Genomic DNA, 16,232 nt, shown 5'->3' with positions numbered 1-16,232 from the left:
TAAAACCTATGATTTCTTAGAATGAAGGAAATACGGTGTTTGTCAATATTGTGATATTTTATTACCCAAAATCAAAGTCGCCACTATGGCTATTTATATTTTTTAATCCGCGCATCAAAAATCGATTAGACGGAGACGCTCATCGGTACTGGTATAGAATTTATGTGCTTCGGCGTCAGACCTGCGTTTACATTAATTGATGGAGTAAAGTATTCAATCATTGGCAGATATCTATACCTAGGTCTATCGAAGCTACAGATTATCCAGTAGATCTGGAAAAGAGGCATCTACATCGTTGGATTTTTGTATTACATTCGTTAAAGCTAAGATTATTGTTGTTTACTGTTATCATGTGTTTCGATCTCTTTGCTCATTTTACACCAGGCCGATATTCTGCGCTAAGACTCGGCTCTCTGAATCCAGGCATTTTGATCCAGCACTGTACTGTTCGAAAACAGTTCTTTCCTTGGGCGACAATATCATAAAATTAAAACACAGCACCACACGCAGAAACTTAGATATTTTCACTTCGACTCCTTGGCCCTGTTCTATGTTAAAAGGGGTTCATGACAGCAGGCTATTTCGAAATAACATCGTAATTTTTTTATGCTTCGGAATGTTTTTTGACTTTCGGTGTAAAATCCTGGTATGGATTTCGAAGAGTTTTGTTTTTGAGACACCTTGCATGGGGACCTAGAATAAAATTACAGCAAAATTCGTGACCATGATATTGCGTTTTCGTACGTCTCTGTGGATATTGATTGAAGTCAAATACGCAATCGGAAGTGGTTGAGACCTAGTTTTACCTGTTGTTCACGAATTAAGTTCTTATTACGTCGGTTCGCCAAAATTTATCAATAACTTGAAGGAACATAAAAGTATGTCAGTAAATATGTACAAGATTTAATTTGAATGGTTAATGGCGTTAGCGAGTCTGTGCGCAAATCAGAATATGTAAACTTAGGCTATCTGCCAACATTATCCATTGAGGTGACCAATGATTACCACCTAATCTCCTGATGAATTAAGTATTGAGGGGCTTGGATACTATAGTCAGCTTTCGAGATTACCGGGCCACGATCTGATAAATTGGTCTTGCCTATTTCATCACGTGTCACCTCGTTTTGTCACTTGTCCTTCTATGTCATCTTCTATTACTTTTCACTCCGTGGGCATGCCTGTTATTTACATCGCCTAGGCCCGAGGAGTGTCCTTGTCGTGTCGATACCTTTCTATCTTTACATTGTGTCGCAATCTTGTGGTGTTTTGAAAGAAAAATTATTACCAATAAACTGAACTGCAGCTCTGTCTCGCATTCAAACCACCAACACGCAGATTCAGTAATTTCACTGTGAATGTATGTTCGATCAGCGGAAAACTATCGATTCCTTTCGGCTAGCCAGACATCACTTACCTCTTGGCTTATAGCGTTAAAACTCATGGCGTTTATATATAATTGCATACAACCAGCCTTATACTCAATCCATCTATTTCATAAACTCAGAGCAATGTAAAAGTTTTCTACACTAATGAATGAATTGCCTACATCCTGGTATACATTCCACACTACCCGAAAATATGACCAACCGACAATTTTAGTAGGCTACAACATATCAGGAGTTCACTATCTGTCTTACACCGTGGCCCCTTGAGAATTTTGTAAATTCAAAGGTATTTTCACCCGTTTGAAAGTGATAGGAAACGCTATGTTAATGGGAAACCGGATTTATACAGTATAACCGGTGGTTAGAATCATAAAATGATATAAATACAACGCACAACAAACATGATAGTGGTTCAATTAGTTACTACGTGTTCAGTGAAAGTGTTGGTTGAACCTGTTTTTGCTCTGACAATGTCCTAATTGTTGGTGTGGTGGTGGAGGGAAGACGGCAAACTCAAGTTGAAGAAGTAGCTTATTGTTGTACCAATGTGTACTAGCATTTTAATTAAATTTTAATTTATTCCTTTTGCTATAGTGGAGAAGCCTCCAAGCTGATAAACGTGGGCCATGCCGCCCAGTTTGGAAACCACTGATATATATAAATAGATTTCTTCAATTCCACTGGATCCTGATATTCCACACGGGATTTGAATAATGGAAAGCGCATCCGCTTGTCCTCGGCAAAAGTCGTGAATTTGCGGCCGTTAAGCTTCCCAGCTTTGTCACGAAAAAGTCATCGTTCCAAAACGCCCTCTTCACGACGTTCCCTTCGAAATCTCTCTTCAAATCCTCCCATTTGTAGTTGTGGCCGAAATCGTAGTTGTCGTACTTATATCCGAAAAGTTGTCCGTTATAGTAAGCGTTGTGCATAGTCCAGACCCCCTTTCTCCCTGTCACTGGTTCTGAATTCATGCTGCTGTTGCAAAACGGCGAAAGCGGCCAGTCGAATGCTTGTGATATATCCCGTGCGTTACCCTTTGCCTGAGCACGAAAATACTATTGTTTTGCTTCCGCTGTTGCTGTATCAAGTAGGCTACTTTATTATTCGACATGGTAGCGGTATCTGGGTGAATTACGGTAATATCAAAGCCCTTCTTTCAGTTTGCTAGGTAGCATGGCGTGGTTTGAAACTATATTCCGACATGAGCAATGAGCATCAACCTTCCGTGAAATATTTGGTGTTACGGCGCTGTGTGTCTCATGCATCCAGATATGATCAGTGACGAAGTAGCCTACTTCGACGCTTTCGAAGTAGCCTCAGGTTTTGCCTACTTGCGGTGCGTATCCAATTAGTTATTTCCATTTCCACTCAATTGTTTTAGCCAAAACTACATACTACTTTTTACACTTCATATTTTGTAGGGTAGAAAGTAAGTAATAACGCTAAATAGTTTGACACTTCACTGACACTTCTGCTTACATGATATGCAATACAAATAACTATATGACCTTCACATATTGCCCGATGACTCTGCTCTTTGTCCAGTCCGCAACGCCATGCAGTTCCTCGAGCTCTCTTCTTATCACGAATAACCTGTCCATCGCACTGTGATGTAGCATGAACGCCGGATCCCATGCAGCGTAATCCACTGTGGGCATGCCATAATCACACACGGATTGTCCAAGTAGCATTTTTCCGATACAGAAGCAATTGTGTATCTAGAATAATAATGTATTATACGAATTATGACATGTTACACAAAATCGGTGTTAGTAGGCCTATGTCTGCATTCTATACATAATCATTTAAATTAATTTTCCAACGGGGATGTCGCGGATGAGCAATTATCGCTCGTATGATACATGTATCCTTTTTGATTACATTTCCTCTCGCATGGTAAGGTAATCAACGCTTTACACTCTTTCACCCATCCGCGCAACAGCCGTCATGATGCGTTAGTATACTAGTTTGGTCCATGTGAAGTTTGGTTCAGTTTATTTGTGAAGTTACCGCAAGTTGTTCTTTAAAGTATCGCCAAAGCGCTTTAAATTGCGTTTAATTGTAAGGTAGGCCTGTTAGACGTCAGATTGTGCATGTACAATGTACATATACTGTACCAAAAAGTGCTGTATTTCAGTTTCAGCTTATATACGTCGGTATTCATCAAGATATTTGGTTTATCCCAAGGAGCAGATATATTGCAGGCTGGTTAAACTACGATGTGATCCGTGCCGTAGGCCTATCTGAGCCGAGGTGGTACACGAGTTGCATTATACATGACAGGTCGAGTCGAATACGTTACTAACGATCTTGATCATTCACGAAGTCGGTTTCGAAGTTATGTTAAACATTTGCGTGTTCTGTTGGCGATATTGAAATTACCCGCCAAGCATTAGCGGCGTAGCCCAAGTAAGCAGACCTAACCTGATCGTGAGGAATGACAGACTGCTGTTGATCGTATTCGTAATAATCGTGACACATCATCGCTCTGACGACACCTTTCAGAAGGTACCGGTCCATTAGCACTCCTGTGTACACCGGCTTCCGTTGGTTGTACCTGAACGTTTGGCATAATATAGCATATGTGGTGTTGTGAACGATTCAGTTTTTCATAACCAGCAGCCATGAGCATGTCATCTGTCCAATGTAATTCGAATATCCGTTCCGATTTAGATCTATTTTTAACAAATTGTCCCGTAGTATATTCTCATTGTCATCGATTAGAACAATTCGGTGAATTTATAACTCATTTGTTTATTGATTTCCAAACATAAAAATATCGAAATTTCAGAAAGCTGAAATCCAAAGGTAGATTCGAATGTGACGAATATCATATAGGCTGCACAGTACGCACTCAAATACAGCTTTGTTGTTTTACGATGTATGAACAAAGGAGTAGCCTAATCTACTTTAAATCCCACCATCCACTGTTGCACTTCTAATTGCAATATTCAAGTAGGTTTTGACTTCTTGTATTACTTCTAATTCAACTTAACAGATTTCATTTCTCGGGCAAACTATATATAGGTCTTGAATACTTGTTTTTCTGAATACTTACATGGAAATTGATACTTATACTTGTACTTGAGTATAAATTTGCAACGTTAATTCTGACTACTTTGGCCACCTCGGATTAATAGGTATGGAAGAATGCGTTATATACTTACAGTTTCACGCCATGCCACATTTTTATGAAGTTTCTGTGAAACGGATTTACAACGCGTTTCCTCAATATTGGATCGTAAATTTTCGGAAGTCTCAGTAGATACGGAATATCAGTCGCGTGCGTCGTCCAATCCCAGTAGGGAATTCCCAGGGTTTTATTTTTGAGATAGCGTGAAAGACCTGAGATTTGAGGACGAGAAGTATACGCTATATGCTAATGACGGAAGTGTTCCTGAAATCTGCATAAATCTCAAAAATCGAATAAATCATAATGAATACAGGCCTAATAATGCGGATACTGGTTTAACGCTGTCAATAGTGGAATAGGATGCTGGAAACATTATGTAGGCCTCGTCCCAACGATTTAGATACCAATTTGCTAATATTTGAAAAAAGAGGTCTTTACCAATTTCCAATTGAACTGCTATCAATCTGTGCCAAGGCTGAAACATCGGGTGATGATGCCAACTGCAATGGTTATCTTTGTGCTTTTTGATATTGTAGTACCATGGACATCGTCCGGGATAGCCATGCCAGGATATGATATTCTATAATTTAACCGAGAATGAGATATCGCGTTATAAAAAGTATTCGGTGTTCTCATCAGATTCTAACGGTGATCTCAATCAATATGCTGGTGTGCCCTGTCATCGCTAGTACGCGTAAAGAGTCACTGTAACTTAGACATACACACTTCGACGCCATTTTTGGCAACTGCGTCACGTCAGGGTTGAATAGATTCCGCACATTCTAATCCTGGAGTCAATGCTGACGATTCGGTTTGTCACGTTCTGGTCACTTGGATAAATTTTAAGCATGTCCTACTAGTAGGCCATGAGTATATCCGAATTATATATCAGTAAATAATTTCTGTAGCCACCGACTTATATTTAAAAAGCATATACAATATTCGCTGTGCCCCATAAGGGAAATATGGAACATGACAAGTTGCATTGACTGTTTTCAAATTTACCCGATATCCCATCTTCGATGTATCCTTTTTAAACTTTGTCATGGCCTGCAGTATATCGTGTAATTCGTCAGCGGTCAAGTCGTTAACGTTTTTACGTATTTTGAACTCTAAACGAAACAGCAAGGTCATACAAGGTAACGAATGCGTGATATCGTGTGGAAGACCGTGAACCTTTGGTAATGCGATTGCAAGTTCTCGCCGCGCTCCCTCTACCACTGCAAGAGCCAGCTGCATCGATTTCTCCTGCTTTACAAACCCGTTCTCTGAGTTGGAGGCCGCCCCAGTGCGATGTCAAGCACTTAGTCCAAGAGCTCCATCTTGACCACGAAGCTAAATAATGTATATGATTAATATGAGACGATATAGTATAGATGAGGTGTAACAGCTTGCCTCGCGCGCATCTGATATTATCCTGTAACGAATAGTTCTTCCTGCAAATGCATTTGCATGTACCGTCTGGGTAGAATATCGTACCGTGTTGACACTTCCGTATGCAAATGGTCGAACCTGGATTGATTGAAATTTAATTCTGATCAATTTTATGAAATGTTTCTTTGATCTAATTCCGCAGTCTATCCGCATTGTACGTACAGTACTGAATGAATACTAGTCCGTCCTCATGATTACTGGACCACGACCTGACCTATCGATCTCGCCTTCCGTGACATATCACCTCGTTTTTGTCGCTTGCTTTTTATATTATCGTATACTTTTCATTCAGTGTGCATGCTTCCTCTTTACGTCGCCTATAGGCCAAGGTGGGTGGTTGATTTCAAAGACTACTCCAAGTCGTTTCGACGCCTTCCTATCTTTTCACTGTATCGCAATTTTGTGGTGTATTGAACTGATAAAAAGTGCTAATAAACCGAACACCACTACATACAATAAATTTGGTCGAGATTGATTACTGATTGGTATCGCACTCTCACGCTGTGACTCGTTATCCAAATCAGGTGAGTGCGCCTGCGTCTCACTTGTTAAGCATAAAAGGCTAAAAGAATTTGTTCGTGATAGCTCGAAGATCGTGGATTGATTTTCGGATGCGAGCTAACAAAATAATCGTGACAATCCGGGATGAAATATGACTGTTGAATAACGTTATATGTGTATTCCTTTCTGGAGTCAGTCTCGGCCAGCATCCCGCAGCCTCGATCAATTAGGGTTGAGCTGTGAACGGTACAATACTACAGTTGCTTTAGGTGTATTATGTATTTCGTTTTAAAGAGACTCTTGTAGTTACATGGCTATAATATACTATTGAATAATGTAGGTGGTGGTGAATGCGATAATAACGCGCAACGCCTCCCACGACACCTCTGGGTACGATCGGAACATATCTGACACCAAAATTGAGGAACAGATCTTTAGTGAACATGTAACGTCCAGCATATAGTCATTTCTATCTAGCAGCTCATCTTGAAGTTATTCTGGAGTAGCGGTTATGCATCACAGGAGAAATGCATTTTTGAAGCAATTTTTTCCAAATCCCAAACAATACATCTCTAAACAGCAATATGTTTGTATCAGTAGGCTATTGGCAATTTGGCAATTAAAATGAGTTTGCACAGTAGAATATTTCATCTCAAGACAGCATTTCTGTTTATGTGAGTCGTGAAGTTTTAGCAGTTATGAAGCTAACTGCCTCGTGATTTCTCTAATTTAAAAAATGCATGTTGAAACCAGAATATGTTCGGCTAACACCGATAAGGATTATTCGCCACCCACTAGAAAAGAATTAATATTCGAATTTTCGAAATTTTTATTTCAAATGTTCTACTCAATTCCCTACCATAGCCGAAAATATGCGGGTTTATTTGTATATATTTTTCAATTGTAGACAATCGACCACGCTTAATTTGGACAGTTTTGTTCCGCTCACTTTTCGCCGAATTAGGCAGAGAAATGGTTTTGTCCGCGTTAATCGGAAAATCAATGGTTGACTTCATGATCACGTGTGAAGGCAGCACATAACACTTTCAAAATGCTGCTGCGTGTAATACATTGATTACAGCTGTGCTATACTGCAATAATTGGCACAAATCGCATAAAATACACATCAGTTATAGCTTCAGGTTAGTTGTATCGTGCTGTATTTTATATACCAAACCAATCAACATATAGGCCTATTGTATTGGCTACGTTATTACTGTGTCACACAATAATACTTTTTGATATCTCCACCAACGCAACTAACTGCTCAACTGTCAAGAGAGCGTCTTTGCTTTTTCCTTCGTTTACTTTCATAAGAAGTACCAGTTTATTAATATTTTCATCATTTCAAAACACCACAAAACTGTGATACAATGAAAGGATATGAAGGTTTCCAAACGACTTGGAGTAGTCTTTGAAATCAATTCCACATTTTCTGCTCAACTTTGCTGTACCAAGCACTCTGTTCTACCGGATGGACGCAATTGTGCCTAATTTAATGCTAAGATGCAGCTGTCACGGCGATGGTTACTGCATTGATCGTCATCATTCCACTATAATCACTCATCTTGTGTTAAAACGAAGTTTGCTTATTGTCTCATAACCTAACGACAGAAATTGCGAGCATGTGTCCGAATTAAGCGGAGAACGGCCCGAATTAACCGAAGGTTTCACGTGTTATTTTCACATTTGTTCCGGTCCTGGGCATTTTAGCCGAATAGAGGGCTTGCCAGGTGTCCGAATTAAGTGGAGTCGACCGCACGCATTTCATTTTCTCGTAAACAATCTATATACGTTGACATTCAAATGTGCTCAGCAATGGCTGTATGGCCGTATGTCTTAAACGAACCTCTATAATCGAATGCGACGCTGTAAGCTGCCTTGACGCTATCATCGAATACGTGGCTGAAAAACAACCTTGTACTATCGTTAATTCGCTCTACTCTATCCGCCCTGCTCTTCCATACTAGTAAGGTCAGCAAAACAAGTCCAGCGGCGCTCCGTCGACACATTGTGCTGTGAATGTATGGAAATATATGGAAGCATATAGCCTATATACGTGGAATTCATCAACGACTAATCAACCACCTAATGATCTACGCGTATGTTTATGCTTAGTCGAATGTGATTAAAAAACCGGATATCGGATGGGCGTAGGTGTTAGCTGATGCTGTTAGGGTCTGGCTGTCGAGCATCGATGAGCAGGACTAGGATTTGGGAAAACCGGATTTGTGAAAGTTTGGCGGATTAGGATTTGAGATTTTTTATGAATGGATTAGGATTGAATTTTCCGATTTTCGGCTATATTTTCATCTGAACAAGTCACACACAATGTACAATGCGATAAGACACAATGCGATATAATGAACAGATGAGAGGATATCGAACGGCACGCAGTTGTGATCCTGTAAGACTGACATCCGATGTGCCCGATGTAACAGTTCTTTTCCATGTCGATCTTTTTGTTGCCGCGGCACTTTCTAGTTATTTCTATTCCTTGTGAGTGCTTTCTTTCGTCGGGTGTTTTTCTAGGCTTTTTTTATCGCCGTAACAACGGCGACGGCGGGGGAAGGCGAGCCCAGATGAATCTCCCACGGGAATCGAACCGGGGCCGCCTAATTCATAGGCGCTTATCGTTACCTTACCACTATGCTATCTCCCCCGCTTGTCCTCTGCCCCGTGGCGAATTGCGATAACGTTTCTCGTCCTATACCAAAGTTACTTGATGTATTTTGGCACTAATTCTGTAAAAATAAATAAAGACATAAGGCATTGGCATAAGATTTATGCTTTATAAGTGAAAATCCAAGTTTGCATCGGATTAGGATTAGGATTGAAATATACAAAGTTATGGATTAGGTTTAGGATTAGGATTTGAAGCTTCGGAGTTTGATTGAATTATTACATAGATAATTCAAATCCGCATATCTGGTACAGAGCGCGCGCAGTAAGACACAATTTTATTTCGTTTTGTGATCATGCCATGTACCATGTGTAACATGCCTTTTGGATCTTAGAAATTCGGATTCAAATCGAAATGTCTTAAAACTGCGCCGTGCCATTGGTTTTTGAAAGGAAAGGAAACGACGTTGTGTATTTTTGTCCGTGATGGGTTTTTTTTGCGGCATACACACCGACTCATGATACACACACACACACACACACACACACACACACACACACGATCTCTGCATATGCATACCATGAGTTCATGATGTGCATATGCCGCTGGACAAGGAAGGTGCAGATATAGCCTTTTACGGCTATCTAAGTCTTGGACCACCCCTCCGGATCCATGTCATCCCATTAATGCATGAGCGCTAAGCAGGAAAGTCATGGATACCATTGTTACTAATCAGGTCTTTGGTCTGACCCGGCCGGGGATCGAACCCACGACCTACCGATCAAGAAGCCGGACGCTTCACCATTACGATATTTTGTAGCTTATCGTCGCATACACTTTAGCCCAGCCTAGGGTTGCCATACGTGCGTAATTTCCCGGGCATGTCCGGAATTTCACTGTTAAATCTGCGTCCGGGAGGAAATTTGAAAATATGCCCAAATGTCCGGAATTTTTGGGGCTTGAAGTGGGCTCATAATTTTTTCCTAAATTAACATAAACAACATTATTTTTGGGCAGATTTATGCTATAATTTGAGTTTTTCTTCGCGCCGCGCGCGAATAAGTAGCACATAGGCTATATTGATTTTAGTAACGAGTCTACCGCCCACGCAGAAACTGCTACTAAAAATGTATATCAATAAAAATAACCTTCCTTTACTGAAATAAGTCTAATTGTGATCGCAATTGTAGGACGAATAAGGTATATTCCTAGAGTCGTTCATGGTCGTTTATATGCTTTATTCAAAGATAGTGACCTGGGGGATTGTTTGCATTTATTCTGGGGTTCGCGAAGAAATCTGAACGTAGTCAGCTTCCAAAATAGGCCGCGAGTAAGTTTGGGCAAAGCTGCGTCTTATTCTAGTAATTAGTCAAATTTTCGGCTGGGCCACGGATCATTTTCAAATTGGGAATGGGTCGTGACCATAAAAGTTGGAAACCACCGGATATGTGGTGTTTATATAACTCAGTGGCGGGCCTTGCAAACATTAGGCTGATAAATAAATCTTATCGGTGTGACCTGAACATGACTTAACGATGTACAATTACGCTCCCTGCAATTTCAAAGTCATCTTCCTCCATCAGTTCTATCACTAACTCTGATCATATGGGCGGAGAGAGGATCAAAACTATATAGCCCAGCCCAATTCAGGAAATTTTAGGTATTAGACAATACAATAGCTAAAATATTTATATGCTACCTGCTATACCCTTGCACATGAATATTTTTGAAAAATCATTCCTTTGAAATTCTTTCTCGCTTCGCGCCATTTACTTTCAGCTGATGGTTATTGCTCTTTGTATGGTCCGAATTTCATATCTGAGAGATCTCTCAACAGTCGTAACCTTAAATGCCCAAAACTATGCGTTGGGCTTGCAAACATTCTTATTGTTATTTTTAATCGTTTTTTGATATGGCAATAAAAGAGCGCGAAAGTTTTCAATATCACCAAGGGAGGCTTGTCTAAAAAAGTTTGAGAACCACTGAACTAGACGTTAGCATAGCCTTCACTGTTCAGTGTTCATGTTGCGTAATCATAAGGGCTGGGCGCAATCATTCAACTCAAATCAGAATGGAGTATTAATTCCAATGATTCGAGTCGGACAGTGGCAGATGGTTTTTCGAGTGCTGAAATTGTACGTTCCTTGCCACTAGGAGCGTATTTATCAGCGAAAATTATAGTTTCGATACGATTCTCCACCGTCGAAGCCTCGACACCTCGATTTGTTGCACCTCATACCATACGAAACACGCAGTACAGGTCTACAGAGCTAGGCACGTTAGTTGAAATGGCATAGCCTATCTGTGGAATCGTGATCAACCCACAGTATTTTAACAAAATGCAATGAAGTATAGGCATGTTGGAAAAATACCAAATTATCTTTAATGTCATGTAGCATGGCCTACTAGTAGGCCATGGATGTAGAAATTCGCATTATATTCTTTGTGGTAGCAAGAAAAGTGCATAGTTGAGTTGACTTTCTCATATTCTTATTACCTCAGTATGAGTGATAATAGGGCAAGTTTTTGTTGCAGTTAAATCCATGGAAAGTTTCATTTATTTTTGACAAAAGTTGCAGTAAAAAGTTGCATTTATTTTATCACAAAAGTTGCACTTAAGGCCACATTTTGCTTGGTTGACTAAAAAAAGGTCAGGTTTCCGGTTCAGCTCCCGAAATACCCGTAAGAGCGTTCCTTCAGTGCTGATTTACGGTATTTCAGTCGAATTTGGCCGTGTATTTCACCAAAATCGAAAATACATTCATGAAAAATCGAAAAAGTTGCAAAATATTGCAAAAAGTTGCATGAAAAAATGGACAAAAGTTGCACTATAAGATTCCTTCAAACAGCTTAAAACAGCATTCTACATATCTTCTGAGTATTTAGGAAGCTGCCGGAAGCTGTAAAAAAGTTGCAAACAGTTGCAAAAACTTGCCCTAGTGATAATCGAATGGTCGACTCGAGGCATATTGCTAAGGGTTACCATACGTTCTTCTTTAGGATTTGTCCTTCTTTTTCAAGAAATCGAAAATGTCCTCCGAGGACGCCCACATGTCCTCCCTTTTGGCAATTCGTCCTCCTTAATGGCTTTCAGAGCTAGGCTATTGCATGTGGACGACTTAAATATTGCCATAATTGACCCGGCAGTGCGGGTACAGTTGACTAAAAAATTATATAAACAAAGGTCAACACGATAACTGATTTTACGTGGGAAGGGGTCTTTCGGGAATCGAGTTGGTGAAATGACCTGTTTTTTTTTCAAATTACCCGTTTTCTGGTCCACCATTGTCTCTTTTGCGACTTTTAAAAGTGTTCTCTTGTTCGGATCTCAGAATATGGCAACCCTAATCTTACTGATTCAGAATCCAATCAATCGCGGACTCGATTCTTCTCAACCCTGTAGTTGTCAGAGTTCCGTGTTTAAAAGAGTCCAGAAGTGGTAAAAGTATAGTCATCGTAGGTTGGTATGGCCTACTCAGGCAGAGGTAGAAGTAACGCTGTAACATTCCGCTCAATGGGAAATAGCGATTTACAAGACATCAACAGAACACTGCTTCAAGTAGAAGTAATGATTGAAGTAGGGTTGTAATGACTCAAGTTCGACTCGAGTCACGATTTTTTGGTGACTTGGCTTGACTCAAGTCATTTTTTGAAATGCGTAAAATGTATTGCCGGCATATGCCCTCCTTTAGGAGGATTTGTCCTCGTTTTTCAGGTTTTTGAAAATGTCGTCCGAGGATGCCTAAATGTCCTCCTTTTGGGGAATTCGTCCTCCTTTACAGCTTTTAGAGTAAAGATGGTGTACAGATTCGAGTCCAAATGAGCATAAATGACGCTAAATAGGAAATATGTGGTTTTTTTAGTCAACCAGACACAAAGTCGGGGAAAATTTTTACTATTTTTACCGGATTTTCCTCCAGTATTCTGAGTTTGAACGCTCCTTTCCCGATTCCAAAATATGTTAACCCTAGTATTGGCTCGAGACCAGGACGGCTAACACAGATATTCCATTTTAACTTCGGAGAGTAATAAAGTCACCACTTTGGTATTTCGTCTATAAGTCCTGATACTTGGAAAATAGCAGAGATGAGCGGATTTGAAATATCTATGTCCTAATCCAATCCAAATCCGAACCTTCAAATCCAAATCCAAATCCTAATCCATAACTTTTTCATATTCAAGTCCATGTCCAATCCTAATCCGACTCCAACTGGAACTTCAGAAAATATACTAATTTATGCAATGGAGGGATTCGAAAATTTTCTTTCACAGCCAACGATTCACTTGATTCAAGATAACTTAGTAACCATAAGTACATTAATAACTGATCTGAATAAAGTTTGTCGCCATTCGCCACACGACATTTTAATCTCCCAGAAAATAGGTAAATCCAATCCAAATCCTAATCCGTTCTGAAAAGAATGTTTAATCCAAATCCAATCCAAATCCGACAAAATTTCACAAATCCTGTTTTTTCAAAACCTAATCCTAATCCATGCTCATCTCTGGAAAATAGGGCCAGAAATTGTTGGGACTGAGAAAAATTACGATATTTTGAATGCGAGCCATTCTATATCCCTCGAGCATAGCTGAAAGAATTTGTTGAGCCAGATTGAACTCAGACTGAACAGTGAACGCAATGATTTAGACTCGGACTCGAGTCACAACACTATGACTCGAAATCGACCCGCTACTCACTAACTTGGACTCGGACTAGACTAGGTGGTTAATTGAAAATGACTCGACTTGACTCGAGTCAAAACTATAAAAGTGAGATTGACTTGTGACTCGGAACCTTGTGACTTGCAGTTACAACCCTGGATTGAAGATATGAAAAGTACTCGAGGAAGTATAGTTTCAAAAAGTATAGATCTGGTAGGGGGCAGTTGTTACATAATTTTAGCTCTTAACCGGACGTTGTCACTTTCGATATTGCAAGATACGTCTTTGCGACTAACGTAAAACTACCATGACACAACAGATTTGTGCAATTGTCAAAAATATATTCAGCTACGGTGATATAGGGGTTAGTCGTCATGACAATTCAGAGGCGGTCAGTAAAGAAGTACTTCTACTTTTTTGAAGTACTGAATTAGTTTTTCGTAACTTGGGTACTAACTCCAAGTAGATCTAATTTCCCGCTATTTCTATACTTCTACTTCGTATTATTTTGTGATCTACTTACTTACTTTTCGCTATTTTCAGTTTGTCAAGTAGAATTTATCCTCTAAAAATCAGAAAGATAGCCTGATGAATTTCGGGGCTGTTTTCACGGAGTACCAACATTTACTTTTTATAAAAGTTGAGTTCAGCTCATAACTTTCGTTGCGCTTCGCTTCGACCAATATGATTTCACAAACGTATTGGTGAATATAATTTAGGTAGCGAGTTGCGTATGGTTCCGCTCACACCGCATTGTCGCCCATATGAAATCACAGCAAATATGTCCCACCATAACGTTTGAAACTCTCATTTCGCAATCCAACTTTTACCTATCATATCGTAAGGAAAGGAAAGGACGTAGTTTATTCTTGTCCTTGATATTTTGCGGCATATCCACCAACTCATGATACACATACACACGATCTGTGCATATGCAGACTATGAGTGCATGATGTGCATATGCCGATGGGCAAGGAAGGTGCAGGTATAGCCTTGTGCGGCTTTCTAAGTCTTGCACCACCCCTCCATGCTATCCCAGTAATGCATGAGCGCCAAGCGGGAAGTCGTGGATAACAGTGTTACTAATCAGGTGTTTGATCTGACCCGGCCGGGAATCGAACCCACGACCTACCGATCAAGAAGCTTCACCATTACGCTGTCTTGTCGAGTTCTAATTAGTTTCTGTTCTTTTGGTTTGAAAACATACATGTTGAAGTATAAAAGCAAGTGTAGTAATGCCTCTATTTTACGAAAATAAAGCTACACAATATGGCATTTTTACAATCAGCCATTGTTTATTAACGTTAGCTAGTCGCGCAAAGTGTTAACACCGTATCCGACACCACTTCTCCGTGTTGCTCATCAACCAAACTACAGGCCTTATAATATAGGGCTGGATGTATACCATGATAGTTTCTAAATCGGGGTGTTCAAGTATATAGAGGATTGGTATCGCATTCCCATATCAATGCTATCATTTTCATCCATGATACTGTGAATAGTTATGCTGTAGAAAATTTATACCTCCTGAGATGCATTAATATGAATCAAGCTCTGCACATTTCGCATAGCTTAATTTGCAGCTTTTGACAGTCTTTATGATCGTTTTCACAACTACTTACTTACTTGAGCAGATTCAAAGTCAGTCAATTCTACTCCTACTTCAAGTAGTTTTAGGCTGCTTTTAAAAGGACTATACTTCTACTCGTACTTGAGTAGATTTTTGCGTCGCTACTTCTTCTAGTTGAGTAGCTTTCTTGACTACTTTCACCACCTCTGTGACAATTTCACTCACAAACGCGATACATACCCCCTGAACTCCAGTTTACTTTCCTAACTAGAAAGTGTTAAAAATAAGTAAATTCTGCCTGAAAAACGCCGTGAACATCACAAACAAAAACAAAAACTCCGTTTAAGTCAGACTCGAATAACGTATTTCACTAGACTGTGACTTGACTCGTAGTCGGCGTATGAAAAGGGGGAATGACTCGTGACGTCAATTTTCAAAGTCAAATATTATAAACTTCGTGAGGTATCCTGAACCTCACATCCAAACGTAATAACCACGTCCTCGATATCAATCCTTCCAATCCATTCCAGACTCGACATTACAGAATATATAGCTTCGACATGCCTTCAACTATAACCGCAATGACTTTTGACTAACAATAGAATCCAGCGTGCATAAATTTATCCTCCAACCTCGTTTATGTGAAGCTAAAACTATGCGCAGTCGAACATCTGTGTATCCCACGAACCTGATTCCGTTTTGGGCTATTTGCGGGCTTGGAAATAGATAGAATTTACGAGCACAAATAAATGGGCGATAATTTTGGAATAACGGTGTAAGCCTATATTCTGCACGATGTTTTAAAGTAGGTAACTTTGACTTCGAATCCTCGCCAAAAGCTGTTCGGGATTTTAAAAACAGGGGTGCTTACACCGCAAGGCAAAAATTGCATACGATTATAGAATGGCTTGAATTGATCCTTTG

The 16,232-nt window shown here is 39.9% G+C and overlaps 1 protein-coding gene across 1 annotated transcript; it reads right to left on the bottom strand.

Moving 5' to 3' along the window:
- Positions 1–1,280: 1,280 nt before the first annotated feature.
- Positions 1,281–8,528, bottom strand: LOC145443527 (hemocyanin 2-c chain-like). Its single transcript, XM_080321482.1, has 8 exons — positions 8,303–8,528; positions 5,695–6,030; positions 5,524–5,630; positions 4,957–5,098; positions 4,553–4,730; positions 3,810–3,942; positions 2,894–3,103; positions 1,281–2,425 (listed from the first exon to the last, which is right to left on the bottom strand). Exons 1-8 carry the CDS (start codon positions 8,463–8,465, stop codon positions 2,057–2,059), a joined length of 1,638 nt encoding a protein of 545 aa, XP_080177608.1. The 5' UTR covers positions 8,466–8,528; the 3' UTR covers positions 1,281–2,056.
- Between the last annotated feature and the right edge of the window lie 7,704 nt (positions 8,529–16,232).

Source organism: Botryllus schlosseri, chromosome 7, assembly GCF_051294905.1.
Source record: "Botryllus schlosseri isolate E-star chromosome 7, Bs_hap1, whole genome shotgun sequence".
Classification (NCBI taxonomy): Eukaryota; Metazoa; Chordata; class Ascidiacea; order Stolidobranchia; family Styelidae; genus Botryllus; species Botryllus schlosseri.
The sequence above is the reverse complement of the archived record's forward strand: the minus strand, read 5'-3'. Positions and strand labels throughout refer to the sequence as shown.

Coding starts and splice junctions, on each gene's coding strand:
- LOC145443527 (XM_080321482.1), bottom strand. CDS start 8,465: ATGTGTCGACGGAGCGCCGCTGGACTTGTTTTGCTGACCTTACTAGTA. Junction 5,099..5,523: donor CATCGAAGATGGGATATCGG/GTAAATTTGAAA, acceptor GTTAAATTATAG/AATATCATATCCTGGCATGG. Junction 3,943..4,552: donor ATGTGGCATGGCGTGAAACT/GTAAGTATATAA, acceptor CCAAACGTTCAG/GTACAACCAACGGAAGCCGG.